We start from the raw sequence: 21,383 nt of genomic DNA, 5'->3' as shown, positions 1-21,383 counted from the left end.
TACATCTGTAAATGCTTCAGCTTGTGTTTTCTGAGTATGAGGACCTTCCTACATGAGCACAATACAACAATCAAACCTAGAAAATTTAACCATTGCATAAGGCTACTTATCTAATGTGTATTTTGTATCCAAATGTCTCTGAGTGTTCTGGTAAATGTTCTTTATAGTTGTTAATTTTTTGATCCAGAATCCTGTGTAGGGTCTTCCATTGCATCTTGTTGTCTTCTTCTTTTTTTTTTTTTTTTTAGCCTATAACCTTAAGTAGGCTTGTTTTATCTTTTATGGCATTGACATTTTTGAAGAGTCTAGGTCAGGCTCTACTCTACCCTGCCCACCCCTCCCCCACACTGCCCCCCGCCTTCTCAGTGTCTTATCAATTCATACCTGATTGTTTCCTTATAATTAGACTTAGGTTAAGTGTTTTTGGCAGGAGTATTACAATAGATGATTTCCAATGCTATCTTTTTTTTTTTTTTAAATATGGGATGCTTCATGAATTTGTGTGTCATCCTTGTGCAGGGGCCATACTAATCATCTGTGTATCATTTCAATTTTAGTGTATGTGCTCCCAATGCCATCTTTTATAATTTTTTTTATCCTTCTCTTATGTGAAACCAGGAGTACTTTTTAAAAATTCTAATATTTTTATTTTCAAATATCCAGCAGGTCAGTTGTTGATGAATGACTCCGGTCATCGTATCATGACTGAAGCAGTGGGCTATTTGTACAGGTCACTTGATTTAAGGGCGGCCTACCTGGGATCTTCTCATTCATCAATCCATGGAATCCTGCAGTGAGTTTCTGTTCTGTGTCTCAAAAAGAAACATACTTTTGGCTATTCACATTAGATTTGTGACCTCTTGATGATTTTTGATCTTTTGCAGACTTCTGAGGGAAATCGAGTGGATCAGGAGTAGGAGATGTTGGCCTCAAGGCCTGAGCCGGCAATATTCTGAGGGTTCTAGGAATGGCACCTCATTGTGGGAGCACTTGCTTAAATTAAACTACCATAGCGCTCAGAGTTCTAACACAGTGAGCTCTGCAATATGCATGAATGCACATACGCTGCAGAGAGCTAAAAGCATGGGCTTGGCGTCTCATACAATTAGAGATAAATCAAAGTGTGTTTCTGGAAAAGGGAAAAAGGTCTTGAGACCCATTATTTCCATTTCTATTGAGGAGAAGCCCTGATGGAAGATACAAAATAATGTTGAACTATGGAATGGCCCAGAGAAAGAAGCCTTGATGAAAAAGAAAGATTATTCCCCTAAGATTTTATCTTTGGGTAAAATGGATGGGGTAGGAAATATTTTACAGCAAAGGATTTTGTCAGCTAAAGGCGCAAATGGAAAAGGCCAAACTACCACAATTTACTGGCATCCCTTGGTAATATGGTCTCTTAGCACAAATAATCCCTGGGAATCCATGTCTGAGCTCATATCAGAAAAGTGGCTTTTTCATAGCTCAGATTACAGTTCAATTTCCTAGAAGAGTTTTTTTTTCAGAGAAGATCTCAGTTTGAAACCAAAAAGTTGAAGACCTCAAATGATACTAATAAAGTATAAAAATGATCATGCACTTTTTTGTGGTTGTCTTTACTCAGAACTCTTTGATGAGATATTTCCTCTTATAACTCTTATAGGTGATGATAAAGTCCAGGGTTTTGATTTTTAGGGTTTGATTTTTTAGCTCTTTAAAATACTGTAACAGATCGCAGCTAAAAAGAATAATTGTGTAGTGATTCACATTTGTATGGTAGGTAGAAGATTGTTGACCTCACAGGCTTCCATATCTAAAAATATGCTGGAGCAGTGTAATTAAAGTTCTACTTGTTTTACTTTTATCTTGCTATAGTTTATTTTGCATTTATGAATTGATTTTTCCATGTAAACAAAATTTATAATTGCTATCACCAAACCTTTTTTTTTTTTGTGAAACATGAATAAGAAAAGATAAATTGGGATAAACCAATAAGTAAATGTAATGTACCAGAGCCCATGGATTTGATATTTATTTTAAACATTTCCATTGCCTCTCATCAGTGATTTGTTACCCATTAACTGTTAAGGATTACTTATTGGCTCCCTTATCACCCAACTAAACCCTACATACTATGTTAGGAAGCCAAATGGAAGAATGGGCTCACCTATGTGACCCCAGGAAAATGATTTCACTTCTCTAAGCCCCAGTCACATTAGGTATAAAGCGGCAGAAATCCCAGCGCCTGCTTTTCAGGATTCCTGAGAGGCCTGCATGAGATACTGCGCACAGCAGGGCTTCACTGAGCAGCGCTGTTACCTGTCAGGGCCTAACGCAGAGGCCACTTTGTTTCGTGAAGCATCTTCTGGCCCCCCCAGCCAACAACCTAAGCCTCTGTGAATGCTTGGGTGGCCTTAAATCGTTCCCTATTTCACGCACAGCTGCCGGGTCTCCCAGGCAATGTGCCGGCCTTGGGAGTTATCCCCTGAACAGCCCCCCAACCCCCGTTCATCAGTAACCACAGTAACCACTGGCTTGGGCTCCAGGGGGGCCGCATCAGTCTTCACTGCGGCAGCCGAGTCGGCTTCGGCCACGGGGAAATGTCGCATCGGGGGAGCTCCTGTTTATTTGTCTTTGGTGGAACCACGATGCACAGAACAGGTGCGGCCCGCCTCGCAGATTTGAGGGAAGACAGGTGCACCGCCCAGGTGAGCGTAGGCAGGAGCAGGGATCCCTGGAGGGGCACTGGCCTTTTAGGTTCTGCAGTGGGCGGGGGCGGGGGGGATGGCCCTCACACGTATCAGCCCACACGTGGGACCTCGGTCCACTTGCCCCCTCACGGGCGGCACCGGAAGGACCCAACCCAGGGCTCCAGGGCCCTCATAGACCAGCCCCCTCCCTGCCGGGCAGGCCCCCGCCCCGCCCAGGCCCCGCCCCTGCACAGGCCCCGCCCCCGCGGCAGCCCCGCCCCGCCCAGGCCCCGCCCCCGCGTCAGCCCCGCCCCCGCCCAGGCCCCGCCCCGCGGCAGCCCCGCCCCGCGGCAGCCCCGCCCCTACGGCGGCCACAGGGGCGGGCCGCGCCGCCGCCACGTGCTCCGACGCAGGGAGCCGCCCGCCCGCCTGCAGAGCGCGGGCGGGGCGTGGGCTCCGGGCGCTCTCGCAGCGGGGCGGCGGCGGCCGGCATGGCCTCGGCGGCGGCGGCGCTGGCCCGGGGGCCCGGGGCGAGGGCGGCGGCGGCGCTGCTGGGCGGCTGCGGGGCTGCGGCCCGGGGGCGGCCCCTGTGTGCGGCGCCCGGGACGGCTCGGGACATGAAAGGCTACCTGTGGGAGCGCTACCGGGAGGCGAAGCGGGGCACGGACGGTGAGTGCGGCCCCCCAGAGCCTGCAGCGCCCGCGGCCCGACCGGCGCTCAGCGCTCAGCGCTCAGCGGGGAAGCGGCCCCCGCGGCCCCGCGCCGGTTCCCCGCCGACCTCCAGGGCACTCGGTCGTGACTCTCGGTCGCCCTCAGTCCCGGCGGCGGCGACGTCCCTCTCCCCTGCACTGCGATTCCGGGAGGCGTGGGAAATCGCCCCCAGTAGCTGTGCAAGCCTTGCCTTTCTGCGGTGGGGAAGGCGGTTTGGGGCTGGCGGTCTGCAGTGGGAGCGCTTTGGTCTGCAGGGGCACGGCTCGGGGACAGTCACCCCCACGCACCGTTGGGTATTGTTAGTGACCCACAGTAAGAATAGTGACAGCCCGAGTCGGGCAGGCGGCGAGTGCCCCTGGAGCCCTGCAGAGCCTCTGGCCAGAGGCGATTTTCCTTTTTTGTTTCGTGTCTGTGCATGTGTGTTGCTATGTTTGAAATAGGAGAGGTCTCAAGCTGAGAGTGTTCTGGTTTATCTCCTAAGCTAAGTGAGGGGGGTGGTTCCAGGGAGTGACTGCTTAGTTGCCAGGTGAAGGTAAGATCAGCTTGGTTCTGTTGTTAGTGGTGGAAATGGGCAGAGGCGGGAAGAGGCCCAAGTAAATACCAGGCCGGGCCCTTGGATTATCTCCCTGAATTCCTCATACCTGGGAGGGAAGGTGCCACTTCCCCATCCTATAGATGGGAAAAGCGAAACTCAGGTGCATGGAACCTGGCCAAGGTCACACCTTGAGCTGGGGTCTGTCTCAGCTGTGAACTCCCCATCCCGTGTCCTGTGCCGCCCTACCTTCCTGAGGCCGCTGACCATCTGGGAGCTGTTGTAAGGGCCAAAGCCATCAGTGCTGCTTCTTTCAAGGAAGACTCAGGATTGAGATAGTCCTGTTGATGTTGGGAGGGAGACGGGGTGGAGGTGGCAAGTGGAGATAAGGAGAGTATTTGATGGGATCACATTTTCAGTCTTCTTGCCTGAAGTCAAAAGTTTGATGAAAGAAAGCATGGGGCTTATTTTCACCAATTGGGATAATTTTCCGAGGGGACTCAAAGAAGCAAGCCATATAGAATTCTGTGAAATAGGGCTTCTCAGTTTTCCTTTGCTGAGCTAATTTTGCACCATCTTTTGAAGTGGTTGTGTGGTACAATGGAAAGAAGACCGGCTTTGCAGACAGACATTGCAGATCTTAGAAGAAATATAGATCATCTAGCTCAGCTTTGGGATCTCTGAGACTTTTTTTAATTGGAATTTTCAATTGAGATAACTGTATATTTATATGCAGCCATAAAAATGAATATAGGGCAATCTGGGATACCTTTTACCCAGTTTCTCCCAGTGGTAACCTCTTGCAAAACAATGAGTGATACAGTATCTGAAGCCATTTTGAGACTGATACATGTCACAGATCTTGTTCAGCATCCTCCATTTCTACTTGTGTTTGCATAGTTAGTTCTATATGGTTTTATCACAAACAGGTTCAAGAATCTAGCCCTACAGTCAAGATACAGAGCAGCTATCAACAAGGATCTCTCCTATTATCTCTATAGCCACATTCACTTCCTTACAGATGCTTTCCCTGATCTCTAAGGCGTTATCTGTCCTTCATTTCAAAGATTTTGGCATTTCAAAAGTGCTTTACAGAAGGAGTCTTACAGTATGTGACCTTTTGGAATTGGCTGTTTAAACTCAGCATAATTCCCTGGAGAGTTGTCCAGCTGGTTGTGTGTATTGTATCTGTGGTGCGTTTCTTATTGCTGAGTAGTGGTGCTCCATGAGGAGATGTACCGCAATTTAGCCTCCTTTTCTTGTTTTTAAACTGTAGTGAACCATTTAATCGTACTTCACTCACTGAAGGCTATTTGGGTAGCTCCCAGTTTCTGAGTATTACAAATGTGCTGTAAACATTTGTGTATCGGTTTTTGTGTGAACATGCGCTTTCATTTCTCCAAATGCCATTGTTGGGTTGAATGGTAATTGTACGTTTAGTTTCATAAGAAGCTACAGGCAGCATTGTTGCCATTCTTCATGAAGCTTCAGTTTCATGGTCTGTAAAATGGGGATGGCGGTAGTAGTGCCACGTTGTAGGGTTTGGTGAGGAATGAGTGAAGCCATCCATGCAAGGTGTGTGGAAGGCGAGTGAGACAGCTGAAGTGCTGGGTGAGAAAGATGAGCATCAGGCCAGAATTTGGGTTTGGGGTTTTGGGGTGTGATGATCCAAGTGAAATTTTGGAGTGTGACAGCTCAAAGGAGATTTTTGGGACCTAATTACACCAGATCTTAGGTGCAGGTTACCTCCTGCTCCGACCTCAGAGCGTTACCTGGGGACAGTCAGCACCGGCCTGGCACCCAGTAGATGTGCAGTGTTGGTAGCTATTATTATCGGTTACTAAATGACTTCCAGTTTCAGACACATGCTTGGCGACAGGTGGAGGTGGTTAGTTAAGCTCTGGGGTCTAGGTCCCCTCAGGTTACTAAATGACTTCCAGTTTCAGACACATGCTTGGCGAGAGGTGGAGGTGGTTAGTTAGCTCTGGGGTCTAGGTCCCCTCAGGCCGGGGCAGTGAACAAGCCTAACCTCTCTAGCTTCGCTGTCTCTCTCCGCAGAAGGAGGCCATTGGGCTGGATGGTGTGTGAATGGGTTTGTGCATCAGGTGTTGGGATGTGCCACCCCCATCTTCTGCCCCCAGCAGTACTGCAAGGCTCCTGGGGCCCCCTGGGGAGCACAGGCACTTTCCCCTGACTCCTCTGTTGTCTCCCCTTTGGGTGGTGCCAAAGCCACCGGGCTGTATGTGAGAGCACCAAGCCCCGGGTCAGTGGGGTTGTGCAGCCCTGGCAGGGCTGAAAGGCTGGGGACGCACAGATGGGCAGGGTGGGAGGGAGGGGCCTGTGGTGACCAGCCCCGTCCCACAGATGGGGACATTGGTTAGGGACAGGTGGGCAGCAGCTCAGCAGCATCTTGGGGATGAAACAGAGCTGGGGCTTGGGCACAGAGCCGACAGCTGCTCAGCTGTGCAGGGTGCGCTGACCCCTGCAGGGCTGTCTACAGCAGTAGGGGTCACAAAAAAGTATTGATGCTCAGACAAAAATGTGTAGTTTTATGTTTTTTTTTTCAACTAACAAGAGACAAAAGTAATTTCTTTCCCCTCATTTTCTGATTACTGCTTTCTGGTAGTTGAATCTCTCGCCTCATCCAAACTATCTGCTCAGGTATGTTCCCTTTGAAGGGTTTCCCAGAATGAAGCCTACTCCAGGAGGAGATGATTTTTACTCCTTGTTTTACCCTTTTTCTCCCACACTTCTTTTTTTTTTCCTCCATTTTTACTTATTTTAATTGTTTGTTTGTTGGTTTGTTTTTTTAGAGTGAGAGAGAGTGTGTGCGAGTGGGGTAGAGGGGGAGGAGGGGGAGAATCCTAAGCAGGCCCCATGCCCAGCGTGGAGCTTGACACGGGGCTCGATCTCATGATCCTGAGATCATGACCTGAGCTGAAGTCATGGACGCTTAGCCGACTGCTGCCCCAACTCCATTTTTATTTTTAAAAAGTTCTTAAAATAGACTTTATTTTATTTATTTATTTTTTAAAATTTTTTTTTTTATGATAGTCACAGAGAGAGAGAGAGAGAGAGAGGCAGAGACATAGGCAGAGGGAGAAGCAGGCTCCATGCACCGGGAGCCCGATGTGGGATTCGATCCCGGGTCTCCAAGATCGCGCCCTGGGCCAAAGGCAGGCGCCAAACCGCTGCGCCACCCAGGGATCCCTAGACTTTATTTTTTAAATCAATTTTAGATACACAGAAAAATCGTGTGGTTTCTCTAAACCCTATCACGGTTTCCCCTACAATTAACCTCTCATGAGTATGGCACATTTGTCACAATCAGTGAACCAATATCAGTACATTGTCCATATGTATTACTTTTCACTGAAGTCTATATTTAATTCACATTTCCCTAGTTTTCAACCTAATGTCCTTTCTGCTCCAGGATCCCACTCTGAAGAGCATGCTACACTTTGTCCTTACGTCTCCTTGGGCTTCTCCCACCTGTGATAGTTTTTGATTCCCTTGACTGTTTTGAGGAGACATGGTCACTTACTTTGTAGAATGTTCCTCATTTGGAATGTCTTCCTTTATTTTTTTAACTTGGGATTTGGGGGATTATAATATTATGCATCCTGTGTCAAACTCAGCCTAAAGGGAGTGGTCTACATATTTAAGAAAAGAAGTGAAGTACTGGTTTATAACCTCCAGCAAAAGTTTCCTGTGGAACTGTTGTTCTCAGCTGCAGTCGGGGGTGGGGGTGGGGGCATGTGGCAATGTCCGGTTACACCTGGGGGCAGGGATTCTGCTGACCTTTGCTGTGTGGGATTGGAGATGTTGCTAGACAGCCTGCAATGCACAGAACAACCTCCCTACGAATAATAATCCAGCCCCAAATGTCAGTAATGCCAAGGTTAAGAAACTTTGTCCTAAAATGGGCAATGCTAAGAAATAATTGTGCGATTGTAGTTTAGAGGGTTGGATCTATTTGTGTGTGGTCTCTTCTTTCCTGTTACGCTGCACCTTGTATGCGTCTTCTTTGGACTGAGCCCTTGGCTGCCACAGAGGTGTGGATGGAAGCATTGCTGCTGCCTGGGTGGGCTTCTTCGGCCAAGCGTTGGGGTGCCCAGTGGTCCCCATGGGAACCTTCACATACCCTCTCGGCCTGGGCTGTTTAGATTGTTTGGCTGCTTAGCTGGGGCTGCGAAGTGTATTAACTTGTGGAAAGAAGTAGGGGGATTAATGGGAAGTGTTAGAAGCTTTTACAGGGTGTTGATGGATTTATTCAGAGCTCTTTATTGAGAGCATTTAACTTTTGTTCAAAAATTGTGTATTTAGTAAGGACTATGTATAGTTTATATAGAATAAACGTAAAATGCAAACCGTTCCCTTGAGGAACTGCAGTGAGTTAAGGAAACACCATAATAATAATGAGATAACTTTAAGATGAGTCTAGTGTTTCTCAGATTGTGTTCCACCATCTTCAGGAAATGTTGAAAATGTGTATGTTAAAAAGACCTTCTTGCAGGTAGGCTTATCAGAGCCTTTAAAATGCATGACTCCCCAAGAAGGAGGGTTGGGGTGGAGCACTCTCCAAGTAAGTCTACCATGAAACCCCCTTTTTGAGATAATAGCTGAAAATAGATGTTCTAGAGACTGTCCTTCGGAGGCTCAAACAATATGTATAACAAGAATGTACATTGATAATACCCAGAGGTACTTAATGTACACCCTTGTTAGGCTTTCTCTTCGTAACAGGGCTACAGAGTAATGGGGTCAGGGTGCCTTCGAACATCGGAGGAGGCTGTTTGTCCTGCGTTTAGAAGAACATGCAGATTGAACAGTTGCAGCATGAGCACACACAGGCTGTTCCGTGCATGGTTTCAGGGGGTTTCTGCAGCATCTCAGCCTCCGCTGGTGAACCCGGTGCTTGTTGAACCCTGTTATCTTATAGGAGCAGGTAAGGGGCTGCCCTGGGCAGGTGCTGGGTTGCTGAATGAGGTTGAAGGTTGAAAACAGTCAACAGGGGACTCTGTTCTGGGTGAAAGTTTGCATATCAGATCAGAAGTCAGCCTGGGTCTGTGCCATTTTTATGTGTGAATGTTGGGGTTTCTGTGACTGTTGCGGAGGTGGCTGGGGGCGCTAGCAGTGGGTGGGCTTGAAGTCTGGAACTCATTGTCCCCTTTGCCAGGGCATCCTGGGCAACGCAAAAGAAGCGACAGGAGATAACGTGTAAAGAGGAGATTAAATGATAATTACGTTGCCAGCTTTCGAAGGAAAGTAGAATTTACAAAAATTCAGTAGTTCTGCAACTGCAAGCCATGTGAGACCCACCTGGGGGCTTGTTTCAAAAGGGGCCACTGAGGCCCTGACCCCAGGGGGCTCCAATTCAGCAGATGCAGGGCGAGGGCCGGGGAATCTATTTTCCTGGGCTTAGAAACCAGTTGTTCGTTGAGCTTCTGACATGTGGAAGCACTCATGTCCTCTGTATTTTAGACTTGTTCTTTTGGATTTGGGGCTCAGCAATCTGGTAGACTAGATGGATAGTTTAAAAACCTTTTCTGTAAAGAATATGTACATGCTGAAAAAATTACAAAGAACATTCTTATGTAGAGCTGAGCTTTGAAAAACTGAAGTGAAACAGCAGGGACTAAAAATGAAGGATGGTGAGCAGGCTGAAGGTGTTACCATCCTGGAGCAGTTATTTGGTGTGTGTTATTGGCTGTGCCTGCTGGGACAGAACACAGACACGTACTCTGTCCCTATGTCTCTGCCTCCCTCTCTGTCTGTGTCTCTCTTTGAATCCTGTAAATCCAGACCCACACAGAGCTGCCTTCCAGGCAGGAAGATAGAAGGGAAACTGGTCTGTCTTGGTCTCCACTCTGAATTTCTCCCAGTGTTGGGGCGGGGGGGGGGGGGCAGTGCATGGAGGTCTCTCTGTGGCCTCATCATCACAGGCTAGTTCTCTCATGGACTTAGGTTTGAATTTGGTCTGCCTGCCATGTCGGGTAATTTCAAACTGAGAAGTTAACTAAAAGTGGTCCCAAGGTAATGATGTTCTGGGATTTCTGACAGAAGTCGATGTAAATTCTCCCTGGATGGCTAGATCTTCAGCCCAAGCACAAATGGAGAGCCAAGATGTTGGTAGCTATGTGAGTAAGTCTAAATAAATACAACAGTATAAAAACCAAGCTTTTGTGCGCTGACGCCAGAGTTGAATAGTTGCAACAGAATGTGTGGTCCACGGACACAGCCCAGAATCTTTACAGGAAATGTATGCCATCTCCTGAACAAGAGCTGTGCCTAGATGTCAGCATGGATGACTGTCACAAAAACCAGGCTGAGTGTGTGTATATATAAGACAACAAACAGGTTTCAGATGAGTACTAATTCTTAAAGGTTTGAAAATCCGTAGCAGATACCGTAGGTCACAGATACACATGCGTGTGCTAAAAGTCTCACATGTAGGAGAATGATAAACATCGGAGTCAGGGTGGTGGTTACCTCTTTGGTGGGAGGAGAAGGCGGGTGAAGATTTAGAGGTTTATTTCCCAAGCTGGATGGTGGGGATGTAGGTGTTCTTTGGATTTATCTTTATACTTTTCTGTGCGTCATAAAAATCTTAACATGTATTCTTTAAATGTCTTCTTTTGTTTCCTTTATGATAGTGAAGATCTGTGGCCACAGGAAAAAGTAGCAAAGAGACTTCAGAGAAAAACATGCCACATAATAATTTTCACATTTTCAGGAAGGAAAGAAATTTCTAAACTAGGAAGAGAACTGGAGGATCCCTTGGAAGTCATAGAGTCCAGTGCTTTGCTGGAAGGAGGAATTCCTTTTTCCATGGCTCTTATTAGCAGCCATCTGGCATCTGCTTGAGTTTGCCTTGTGAGCAGAAGGCTGCCAATTTTATTTTGGACGGCTTGAGTCACAGAGTAATTCTAATTCCTGTCCCATATGATAGCTGCTTAAGTGGTGATCCTGCGTCGTCACTGTCCTCCCCTTGACTTCATCGCTTTGGAAGCTGGCCTTTGCGTTCAGGTTGCTTTGTGGCTGTCCCTGTGAAGGTGAACCATTGAGGGTGAACTATAGGAGCCACTTGTGGTCCCACTGCTTCAGAGTGAGGGGCATAAGTTGCCCTGTGCTGCCGAGCCTGGGGCTTCTGTAGGATACCTGGACACTCAGGCTGGGATCGTTTGTGGGAGGGGACCTTTCACCCAGGGCCTGACTTTGTTGTTTCCGTGTTGACGAGATATGTTTATAGATTAAGGAAAAAAGAAGGAAAAAAAGCCTCCCCCATATTTTTTTTAAAAGATTTTATTTATTTGAGAGAGAGAGAGAGAGAGAGAGAGCGAGAGTGAGTGAGCACAAGCAGGGGGAGGGTAGAGGGAGAGGGAGGCTCCGCACCGAGCAGGGAGCCTGACATGGGGCTCAATCCAGGGCCCTGGGATCACGACCTTCATGGAGGCAGACACTTAACTGATGGGGCCACTCACTGCTTTCCTCCAGAGCTTCTCTGTGTCCTATTGTACATGATCAGTCAGTGCTTAGGAGGAAAAAGGTAGTATTTTCTTCCTTTTTATTTTTTAAGTTAGATACTGCACGTTTTAGTAGGTGAGAGAGAGGCCCACTAATTAATAAGCTAGGTAGGATATTTTTCTACTTAGGTAGGTTGGTGCTGAACTTTGAGAAACTCATTGTTTTCAGTTTACTAGGGTTTTGAGGAACTGTTTTATTTTTATTTTTATTTTTTTGGAACTGTTTTATATTAAGTGTACTTAATAAGTGTACTTATAGGATGTTGATATGTAAACCTGAATAAAATTTCAATTTGTGTGTAAAGATGTAACTCTCCAAGATGAACCTCTGTTGATGACATTGGGCTTACCTGGAAAGTTTCTTGTGATCTCTCTGAGCAGGAAAACCTTGAGAAACATGATTACATTCGGTATCAGAATGTTGTTTGAGTATCCATTTTATTTAATAGTATTTTTTGGATGTTGTCTAGGTGCGAGAGTTACTTTCACTGTAACAGTGAGCAAGACAGGCGAGGCTAGGGTAGCAATTTTCCAATGTTTTGTTCCCAGGACTCTTACAATTACTTTAAAATTACTGAAGATCCCAAAGTGTTTTTGTTTATATAGATTATACTGATAGTGACTATATTAGAAATTTAAAAATGAGGGATTTAAAATTAAAATTACTGAAGATCCCAAAGTGTTTTTGTTTATATAGATTATACTGATAGTGACTATATTAGAAATTTAAAAATGAGGGATTTTAAAAAATAGGTATTCCCCACTTCATTTAAAATAACAATAAATCTGTTACCTACTAACATAAATGACACACTTTTTATGAAAGGCAGCTATTTGCCAAAATAAAAGAACTTTGAAAGAATGTCATAGTTCCACATCTTTGCAGATTTCTGCTACATCTCAATTCACGGGAGATGGCTGGAGCCTCAGATCTGGTTCTGCATCCAGTTCATTGAGGTGTCAGACACCATGTAGCCTCGAATGCTCTGCTGTCAATGGGTGAGAACAGATGAGTGAAGGAGGCAGATAATCTATTAAATTCATACTGTTCCTTTGACAAATCACTACAAACATAGTGACTTACACTACACACATCCATTAGTCTGGGAGTTCATGAGTATGAAGTGGGCCTTGCCGGGCTGCCATCAGGGTGCTGGCAGGACTCTGTTCCTTTCTGGAGCTCCAGTGCAGAATGCCTTTGTGCCCTTCCCAGTTCCTGGAAGCTTCCAGCATTCTTTGGTTTATGGTCCCTTTAATTTTCAGAGCCAGCAGTGGACAGTGGGGCCTTTTCCACATGACATCACTGTGATGCTGAACCATCTGCCTACCTTGTCTACACTTTACCCCAGTGAGTAGCCCCCATACCCCCACCTTGAGGTAAACTAGCTTAATCTTTATTTTAAAGTCAGCCGTTTATAGCCTGGGACCTTAATTCCCCTCGGCCATGTAAAGATGATGTCTTCACAGATTCTGGGGATTGGGATGTGCATGTCCTAATGCTGCTGGCCATGTTTAGGAATTATTAGAAAAGTAGTTTGACCTTCGTTGATCCCAGGAGACAGTTTGAGGATGTGGTTTCCCAGATTATGCCAGGCTAGGGAAAATATTAGGTGACTGGAGGAGGGAAGGAGAGGGGACCGACATTGACATTCAGGAATCCCCTGCCGTGAGCCAAGTACTCTGCCAGGCACTTGACCTACATTGTACTGTCTGATAACTGAGGGACTTGGCCTTACATAACGTCTCATCTGCAAACAGTGGGTAGCGGTGTTCACCTTAGGGAGTTCTTGTGACCGTGACCCAAGGTGAGAAGTACCTGATGCCATGGTGTATGGAGGACATTGATGGTTATTCCTGTTCTACTGTCTCCATACAGTGATGAAAGCTCTTGATAGCTTGCCTAGCATTTCATCTTTTGATATGGCTAAATTTTCTTTTTCTAAGAAGTTTCTCCCATGAAACAAAAAGTACTTTTCTTTTGAGCAGTCAGGCTTTGTTTTTGTTTTTTTAAGTAGGCTCCACACTCAATGTGGGCCTTGAATGCATGACCCTGAGCTGGAGGGTCGCATGCTGTATCCACTCAGCTGGCCAGGCACCCCTAAGTTTTTTTTTTTTTTTTTTATTAAATGACTTAAGATTAGGTTGTCCTTAAACCATTATCGTATGTAATTTTATTTCAGATGTAGTCACATGTGGTTAGATTTTTGGAACTTCAGGACACATGGTGGATTTCTACTGAGCAGTCAGAATGACAAATATTATTTACAGAGTAATTAAGATGTGATTTTAACTCTTGGTAGGAGTAGTGTAAATGTCACACACATTGTTAATTATTTGGATGAGTGATTGTATTTGTCATGGTTTACTTTTCCTTGGAGATGATGCAGAATGTCTAAACTAGTAGAGAAAGGAAATCTGCTTTTTAGATTTATAGATGCTATAAAAATGACTTTTGAATTGCCACCTCCTCTGGAGAGGGAGCTGTGCTGAATTCCTGTCTTGTGTGCTTTTGCCATTTCTTGGCTTCCCCTGCTGCCTGTGATGTTGATCCCTACCAAGTTGGTGCCTTTGTCATCTGCTCACGTACAGTCCCTGCACAGCTCCCTGTGCAGTGCCTGGCACATGGTAGGTGTGTAGGAGGTGCTTACTGAAAAAGTTCCTGAGAGGTGAGTAAGTGGAAAAACCAGTTGACCAAAATCCTGTGTGCTGATGATCTTATATGTAGAAAACTCTGGAGAATGAAAACAAATCTGATCCAAAGTAGAAGAGCAGTTGCTGGGGAATAGTCGGGCTTGGGGAGGGTGGCTGGCATTCGCAGGGGCATGACAAAATGTGTGGAGGTGTTAGGTACACTTAACATCATCGGGACCGTGGCTCGTAGGTGTGTACATACGTCGAACCTCGTCGAACTGCATCCTTCACGTGTGATTGCTTATACATCCATCGTGTATCTCAGTAAAGCTGCACAGTAAAGACGAAGAAGGGAAGGACTGTGGGTTAGCCGGCTTGACGCAGGTTCCCCCCACATCAGTGGAAACAGTGGCCTGGGGGGGGTGAATGTGATGTCCTCGTTGGACTGCCAGCTGGGCTGGAGTGGGTGGCACAGGGTCCCAGAAGGATGCAGGAGTTATGTGGGGAAGAGTCATTTCTTCCCTCAGAGTTGGGGTTGCGTTGTGCTGGCAGGTAACCCCCTTCATAGTGAAAAGGACACCTGGGTCCCTGGGTTTTGTCCCTGCATCTATGGGACTGCTGCAGAAGTAGAGGGGATTGGGATGCCTTGGTGGCTCAGTGGTTGAGCGTCTGCCTTTGTCTTAGGGCGTGACCCCAGGATCCAGGATCGGGTCCCACATCAGCCTCCCTGCAAGGAGCCTGTTTCTCCCTCTGCCTGTATTTCTGCCTCTTTCTCTCTCTCTCTCTCTCTGTCTATCATGAATAAATAAAAATCATAAAAAAAAAAGAAGTAGAAGGGATTTACAACTGAGTGGTTCTTAGCGAAACTAGGGATCCTAGAGAACATAGTTTCTGGCTAAAAACAGTTGGATTCATATCTCTAAGGTCCAGTAGTAAGGAGCGCCCCTTGGAATCATCAACCTCAAGTCACACTGTTTGCTCTGTTCTTACTCCCCTTACTGTACCTACTTATTAGCAGAAGCCATACTGAGTGCTCACAATCAGATTAAATCATGTTTGTTGGCACTAAACAGAACATTCTCAACATGAATCTGAACTTTTTGCATTATGGTCAAATTGTTCCTAACCTATCAATTGCATTAGGACAAATTAACATTTTTTACATAAATGTCAGTAGAATTATCTTTGGCCAAGCCTTGCTTGACAGGAGGAAGTTGTAACTGAGGAGTTTGCTAAGAGAAAATCTTCTAAGGGATCCCAAGACCTCTGGGGTCATGGCCTGAGCCGAAGGCAGACACTCCACCACTGAGCTGCCCCAGTGCCCTGCAGCAGAGTATAAAGGGAAATCTTCCCTGACAGTCCTTTAATGTAGCTAAGCAGTGTTTCTGTAGTTAGATGAGAGAGACTGAATATTCCATGTGACTTTTAATTCAAGGTGGTACTCAACTATTCTGAAGACCAGAGGGTAGCAGATTGCCCATCTAGCTGAAAGTAGGGCATATGAAGGAGAATTTAAGATTGGAAAGATGGCTTAAAGTATAAATGCAGAATGCCTTTAATGCCAGTTTAAAAAGTTAAAATTTGTAGACAGTAAAAATTTCAAGTGGCTGAATATGCTTTAAATAAACTTTTAGTTTGGACCTTTTTAGCTGCAAACAATAAAACACTCAACCCAAACTGATTTAAGAAAAAAAAATTTAGGAAGAAATTTTCTGGGCTTGTGTAATTGAAAAACCAAGAGGTAGCTTGGTGGCTTCAAACAGAAGTTGATCTAGGTATGTCATGGGGTGGTTTCTCTTCTCTTGACCTTGCTTTCTTCCAATATTGGCCTTTTTAAAGGACCTTGGAGATAGCCCCTCACATCTCCAGTTTTATATCCTGTTGGATCCGAGCTTGGAAGAAAAGAATACCTCTTCCATGAAATTCCCTTGGACATTCAGAAATTTTCTTGACTGGACTCATTGGTTCACTTTGGCTGCAGGGAAAGTGGGATGATGACTGGCCAGAAGGAGTCCTGAGCCTTCTCCAAATGAGTTAATGTTGGTGAAGGAACTCAGGTGCCGTGTTTGGCCAGGCCTGGGTCCTTCCTGGGTGTTCTTCCTGGAGTCAGGAGCGGAACCTCTCTGAGGCTGTACAGTCTGAATGTGGGGGAGTGGCGGTCCCAGAGAAATGCATCGGGGAGGGGCGGGTAGCAGGTGCGTCTGTCAGCTCAGGGTGAGCCGCGCTGCGCGCTGCAGGGACCAGCAGTGTGCACTGTAGACAGCCACGGCCAAATGCCTTGTCCTTTATGGAGTCCACTGGGCTTGGGCAGCTCTGCAGCTGCGTCGCTGCTCTAGGCTTGGGCTGCCCTGGGACCAGGCTCCCCTCGGGGCTTTGGCCTGAATAACAGGGCTGTGTTCTGTCCTGTGTTCTGTCCCCACTGTGTTCTGCCTGTAGGGTCTTGATGTCTTCATCCATTAGTCCAAAAGGAACTCTCTTTTCTTTCTTTTCTTTTCTTTTCTTTTCTTTTCTTTTCTTTTCTTTTCTTTTCTTTTCTTTTCTTTTCTTTTCTTTTCTTCTTTTCTTTTCTTTCTTTTCTTTTCTTTCTTTTCTTTTCTTTTCTCTTTTCTTTTCTTTTCTTTTCTTTTCTTTTCTTTCTCTTTTCTTTTTTTCTTTCTCTTTTCTTTTCTTTCTCTTTTCTCTTCTTTTCTCTTCTTTTCTCTTCTTTTCTCTTCTCTTCTCTTCTCTTCTCTTCTCTTCTCTTCTCTTCTCTTTTCTTTCTCTTTTCTCTTCTTTTCTTTTCTTTTCTTTTCTTTTCTTTTCTTTTCTTTTCTTTTCTTTTCTTTTCTTTTCTTTTCTTTTCTTTTTTCTTTTCTTTTCTTTTCTTTCTTTTTTCTTTTCTTTTTGAACTCACTTTCTAAACCGGTACCCTTTTTTCTGTTTTGGGAAGAAGTGCCTAACTGCTTAGTCAAGGGCCCTTCTTCCAGTTATACTTCAGAGTCTAAAGTTCAGACAGGCTCTTTGTCTCTCTGAGTGTTTGGCATTCTTTCCTTTTGCCTTGTAATTATTCGTGTTTGTAACTGGTTTTATAGGGTGTCGAAATACGTTTTAAGCTTCCCGTGTTCCTCGTGTTTATTTTGAGTGATGACACTTTAAACATCCAAGCTTTTGGTGGTGATGTTCACATGATTAATACACCTTGGGCTTTCACCCCAGCGGGGATCCCAGGCAGCCATCGGAGACATGCTCTTAGCGGTTTTCCAGTGATGCAGTCCTGCTTGAGGACATCACATACTCTTCTCCGGTGGTGGAAAGGGAGAGAAACTTTATTGCCAACTCTGTTCCTAAACATAAACCTCTAATTCCAGTAGGCTGTTAGAACTTCATGGAAAGATCATGTGTGAAAGCAGTGCTGTTGGTCACCCTGTAAGTAATCCTGCTTGCATACTTCATCTACATGGTGCCATGTGGTCATGTTCAGAAAATAGCATCCCTGGCAGGGGCCCGTCAGTTATGTAAGGCCAGGAACCCTGCAGTGGCAGGTGCCAGAGAGCTTGGAGCTGCTAACTTAATTTAATTATCTACAGGTTTCTCGGTTTCTGAAATCCGTAACTAGCATGTATTATTTTTTAAACTAAACACATTTTTTTTTTGCGATGTTGAAGCAAAGATTCTTTTTTTAGTAAGTTTTATTGAGATACTGTGTACATACGGTACCGCGCACCCACTGAGAACTCCTGTCTGGTGGCATTTGGTGTGCTGTCCAGCCAGTGTTCATCATCACTTTGAGATTGTTGTCATCGCCCCGGGGGGCGGGATGCTGTACATGTTAGTGGTGGCCCCATTTCTCCCCATGCCCCCGGCCCCTGCCTCTGGATTTGCCTGGCTGGGACATTTTAGGCCACTGGACTCAGAGAAGCCGTGGCTTCTCTCATGCAGCATGGAGTTTCCAAGATAAAGCCACTCTGTGACTCCTAGGAATCCTACTAACCCTTATTCATCACGGGGCATAATACATGTTCTTCTTTACTCCTAGACTTGGTTCCTTCGATTATGAACAACTTGTTGAATCCAGATGCCATTTTCTCCAACAATGAGATGAGCCTGTCGGACATTGAAATCTATGGCTTCGATTATGACTATACCCTGGTGTTCTACTCCAAGCACCTTCACACGCTGATATTCAATGCTGCGCGGGACCTTCTCATCAATGAGCACCGGGTAAGGGCAGGGTGGGTCTCCTCCTTCCCCAGACACTGGACAATAGCTGTGAACGCACCTGGCCTTGTGTCGGCACGCACACATCACTTAGGGAAGTGTTGTTAAGTGAGTGAGTGGATTTTGTTCCATTCTAAGGGACTCCAAGTATGATTGATATACAGAAAGCTGTAGATGCTTGATGTGTATGACTTGAGTTTGGAGATAAGTGCACAGCTGTGAAACCACTATCACCGTCAAGGTCATAAACTGTCACCTCCCAGAGTTTCCTCCTGCCTCCTTCATCATTGTTATTTGTTTGTGCGTGTGTACGTGTGTGCGTGCATGCGTGTGTGTGTGTGTGTGTGTGTGTGTGTGTGTGTGAACCTGGATGTAAGATCTGCCCTCAGAGACATTCGGGGACACCATTGCCTGCAGTACAGGAGTGCTGTGCTGTGTCTTAGCTCTCCGGGGTGTTTATGTCACACAGCTGGGACTTTGTACTGGAATATAGTTGGTTTTTAAAGATTTTATTTATTTGAGAGAGAGAACACAAGCAGGAGGAGGGGCAAGGGGAGGGAAAAGCAGAGTCCCTGCGGAGCTCACTTTCAGGACCCCAGGGTTATGACTTGAGCTGAAGGCAGATGCTTGACCTACTGAGCCACCCAGGTGCCCCTGGAAGATGGTTACTTAAAAAAAACTAAAATCTGGGCAGCCCGGGTGGCTCAGCTGTTTAGCGCCACCTTCAGCCCAGGGCCTGATCCTGGAGACCCGGGATCAGTCCCACATCAGGCTCCCTGCATGGAGCCTGCTTCTCCCTCTGCCTGTGTCTCTGCCTCTCTCTCTCTTTCTTTCTGTGCCTCTCATGAATAAATAAATAAAATCTTTAAAACAAAAAAAAGAAAAAACCCCAAATCTTTCGATGTCTCTTTGATAGAAGACTCTCAAATTAGCATTAGTGGGGACAGGGCTACGGACTTCTGCTCTCATCCCTCAACGAGCAGGATGACGCTCTTCCCCAAGCTGATGAATGTGGCCGCCTGTTCGGGTTAAAGAGGAAATTGTTCCGGTAATGGGCTGTGTTTTGCCATCATCACTGACTTGAGTTGTTCCGCAAAGAACATTCGAGTGTGTGGTGTTGGCAAGGGCCCAGGGTGGGGAAGGAAAGGCGGGATGCAGGACCCGCTGTGCTGCCCAGTGAGCACGTCTCTGCAGCCAGGACCCAGGAGCCACCCTGACCAGTGCTGTGAGCACCCTCTGCGGGGCCGGGTCTGTGTGGGGCCCCAGCGCGTTTCTGCAGGGGCACCTGCGACGTGGGGAGGCCTTTTTGCCTCCTCCATCTTCACTGCTGGGCCCGCCTCTCCTCGCTTAGTCCCTTGGCTTTGACCAGGGGCCACTCCGCCATGGTCCTGTGTAGTAGCCACGGAGAGGCTGGGTGGAGGGGCGCGAGTGCCGCAGCGAGTGCCGCAGCGTAGTGCTGCAGGGTCAGGGGGCAGCCAGTGCTGGGGTCCCTGCTGGGGCCTCTGCACACTTCCCAGCACACCCTCCCTGCCCTGCCCTGCCCTGCCCTGCCCTGCTGGAGGGCTTGGGCCACACAAGGGTGGGGGGGGGTATGTGGGCGGAGTCTGGAAAGGCTTTGCCTGCAAAGGTGGGGTGGGGGGGGTGGGGTGGGAGGTGGGGGGATGGGAGTGGCCCCGGAGTCAGCAGGGGGTGGGTGGGGGCCAGGGAGGGCTGGAGGGGGCAGGGCCGAGGAGGGGTGTAGGAGATCGGAGTTCCTGACTTGGCCCCTAGGATAGTGTTTTGTATGAGTGGGCTGCACGTCATGTCCCGCATGTCTCTGCCCCGGTCATTCTTAGTTTCCAGCCATTCTCATTTGGCCTCCTTTCTGGTCGTTTATCATCTTAGTGACTCTTCTTAGGGCATGTGCCCTGATTTATCCGTCTCCAGTGTGAGGCCCTGACTGGAAGACGTCACAGCCGGTGGGGTCTGACTAATGTGGAGGCCATCACCTCCCTGCTTCTGGACACCATACCTTTGTTAATGCTACCCCAGTTCCCATTAGTTTTAGGTCTTCATAATTTGATGCTCTATATTTCCTGTTCCGTTCTGCTTCTGGTTATCAGGGATTTAATCAGCAACTCAGTTTCTCCCTACTCAGAATGCAGGAATGACATTTGTCAGTGGTGACCTTTCCGTCTCCGCAAAGCTGGCAGGTGGCCTTGTCCCGCTATGGGCACTCTACCGCGTGGAGCCCCATCCAGCCACATTTCCCCATCTGCTGGAGAGCCGCCTGCCCTTCCGTCTCATGGCAGGCCTGGCCCTGCCCTGTGGGCCCAAGAGCGAAGTGAGAGCCCCAGGGGTCCTGCCCCTGTGGCCTGTCTGTGGTCCCCCTGCCCCAGAAGAGTGAACGGAGTGGCTGCCCCGCGGGTGCTGCATCCTGTCCTGGTGGCTGGGCCGATACTACGTGTGTGGGGGTCATTCGGGTCACCGCCCAGTGTGTGGGTCTCCTACTTGGTCCTGGAAGCACAGGTTCTGGCACTGTGTGGCCAGCACACAAGCCCTGACCTTCCTGCCACCTTCCCGGGAACCTGGAGAAATCCACCTGATCTCCATGAGCTGCCGTTCCCACCTGTGACATGGATGCATTCACGGTGCTTTAGCTCCAGAGTCGGTGTCATAATTAAGTGAGTCACTATGTATAACGGGCTGGCAGGTAAAGGACCCTCGGAATGGCAGCCATCACCGCTGTCTCTGTGTGCGCCTTAGCCCCACAGGTCCCCCGTCCCTGCCTTACAGGGAAAATGAGGCCCACAGCCTCGAGTCAGGAGGAGGCAGAATCTGTTTCCAGGGCACGAGTGTTCTCGCCTTCATTCCTGGTTGTTCTTTGTGGGGCCAATAACATTTCCACTCTGTTGTTCATATGAGAATAAAATATTCACGAAGGTACAAAATGTTTGAGGATGAAAAATGTATAAAATTTGGGGGAACAGAGAGAAGACATAGATGGGGAAGAGGAGGTGCCATCGTTAGGATCAGAAAAGCTTCTGGATGTAAGATCACTTAAGATTCAGCCCCATTACATCTGTTTGTTGCTCTGATAAAAGAGATCAGTCATAACACTAATTATGTCAGGCATAT

General features: G+C 47.1%; 1 protein-coding gene, 1 non-coding gene and 1 pseudogene across 2 annotated transcripts in view; 2 read left to right on the top strand and 1 right to left on the bottom strand.

The window, feature by feature from the left end:
- Positions 1-474: 474 nt before the first annotated feature.
- Positions 475-578, bottom strand: LOC112930744 (U6 spliceosomal RNA). The gene has a single exon (XR_003237204.2). It is a non-coding gene; the product is annotated as a U6 spliceosomal RNA (small nuclear RNA).
- Positions 579-602: 24 nt separating this feature from the next.
- LOC112930693 (putative tetratricopeptide repeat protein 41) lies at positions 603-1,576 on the top strand (annotated as a pseudogene).
- Positions 1,577-3,132: 1,556 nt separating this feature from the next.
- Positions 3,133-21,383, top strand: part of NT5DC3 (5'-nucleotidase domain containing 3) — a 47,909-nt gene continuing 29,658 nt past the window's right edge. Inside the window, exons 1-2 of the mRNA XM_072724746.1 lie at positions 3,133-3,338; positions 18,085-18,269. Of these exons, the coding sequence (XP_072580847.1) occupies positions 3,161-3,338; positions 18,085-18,269 (363 nt within the window). The 5' untranslated portion in view covers positions 3,133-3,160. The remainder of the gene's footprint in view (positions 3,339-18,084; positions 18,270-21,383) is intronic.

Source organism: Vulpes vulpes, chromosome 10 (assembly GCF_048418805.1).
Source record: "Vulpes vulpes isolate BD-2025 chromosome 10, VulVul3, whole genome shotgun sequence".
Lineage (NCBI taxonomy): Eukaryota > Metazoa > Chordata > Mammalia > Carnivora > Canidae > Vulpes > Vulpes vulpes.
This window is presented reverse-complemented; position numbering and strand designations above follow the sequence as displayed.